Raw genomic sequence first — 1,190 nt, 5'->3', positions numbered from 1 at the left:
TTAGAAAAAAACGACATCTTCCTTACTCCGAGTTACCGTCATCATGTTTAGAACCGGTCCGCCATATTGAGCAAGGTTACTTTGATCGTTCGTCTCCTTGTTTCGGTTAGGACATGACGTGGCAAAGTGCCCGAGTTCATCACAGCGATAACATTTAATCTTTGACTGATCCTTCTTCACTCGGGGTTCTTTCTTTTCCCGATCCACAACCTTACCCTTTCCCTTGTTCTTTTGACTTGATTCAGTTCCCATCTTGCCTTTCCCATAACGCCTTTCTTGATTGCTTTTAGCTTTCCATTCTTCATATGTATATAGGAGTTGTTCTTGCTTACCGGACACAGGTTTGTCTTCATCTCCAGATCGTTCCTCAAACGCTTTTAGGCGTCCAACGGCTTCATGGAACGTCATGGTCTTTATATCGGCAAACTGTTCAATAGTAGCAACAATCGCTATATACCTCTTCCTCGGAACGGACTTCAAAAGCTTTCTCACAAGGGTCTTTTCTTCAAACGGTTCTCCATTACTTGCTTTGGAAGCTATTTGGCTTATCTTGGTCGAGAAGTCATCAATCGTGTCCGTTTCTTTCATCTTGAGTACATCGAACTCATGTTGAAGAGACTCAATACGTGCTTCTCGAACCCTATCAACCCCAACGAAACGAGTTTTAAGTGCATCCCATATCTCTTTAGCGGTGGAAAGGTGAGCCACTTGCATCACCAAAGCCTCCGGCATGCCTTGATAAAGATACACAATCGCAAACCCATCTATCTTCGGGTCAACCACCGTTCCCGTTCTTGGTTCGATAGTCTCCAACAACCCTTGAACCTTGAAGATAGCCTTGATTTTTACCGTCCAAATAGTGTAATTGGTGGACGTAAGAATCGGAAACTGAATCGACATGGAACTCGGTTCTTTGGGAAAATGACTTGATTACTTGGCCCTTCAACTTTATTATTTGGTTGATCACCCATCTTAATAACGAATAGGCTATGACTTCAAAACAAAACAAAATAAATTGTGTTTTGTTCTGCTCTTCGAAATCTTGCGTCCACAAAAGAAACCAATTAATAATTCAAGTGCAACTAGAATACTTATTAAATTATGCAGGCCTTAATTGTCAAAAAAGACAAAAACAACTTTATGACTTTTCTTTTCAATTCGTTAATCACAAATATAAATCGGAGAGGTAC

At 40.8% G+C, this 1,190-nt stretch overlaps 1 protein-coding gene across 1 annotated transcript; it reads right to left on the bottom strand.

Annotated features, from left to right (window-relative positions):
- Nucleotides 1-900, bottom strand: LOC143533393 (uncharacterized). Its single transcript, XM_077028198.1, has one exon. It carries the CDS (start codon nucleotides 898-900, stop codon nucleotides 1-3), a length of 900 nt encoding a protein of 299 aa, XP_076884313.1.
- Between the last annotated feature and the right edge of the window lie 290 nt (nucleotides 901-1,190).

The sequence above is a fragment of the Bidens hawaiensis genome, unplaced genomic scaffold, assembly GCF_021521415.1.
Source record: "Bidens hawaiensis isolate Kalapana, Puna unplaced genomic scaffold, B.hawaiensis_p1.1 tig00009686_1, whole genome shotgun sequence".
Classification (NCBI taxonomy): domain Eukaryota; kingdom Viridiplantae; phylum Streptophyta; class Magnoliopsida; order Asterales; family Asteraceae; genus Bidens; species Bidens hawaiensis.
Note: the sequence above shows the minus strand (reverse complement) of the source record. Positions and strands in the feature narration are given on the sequence as shown.

What these genes read in the sequence shown, in the direction of transcription:
- LOC143533393 (XM_077028198.1), bottom strand. Translation starts at nt 900, where the DNA reads ATGTCGATTCAGTTTCCGATTCTTACGTCCACCAATTACACTATTTGG.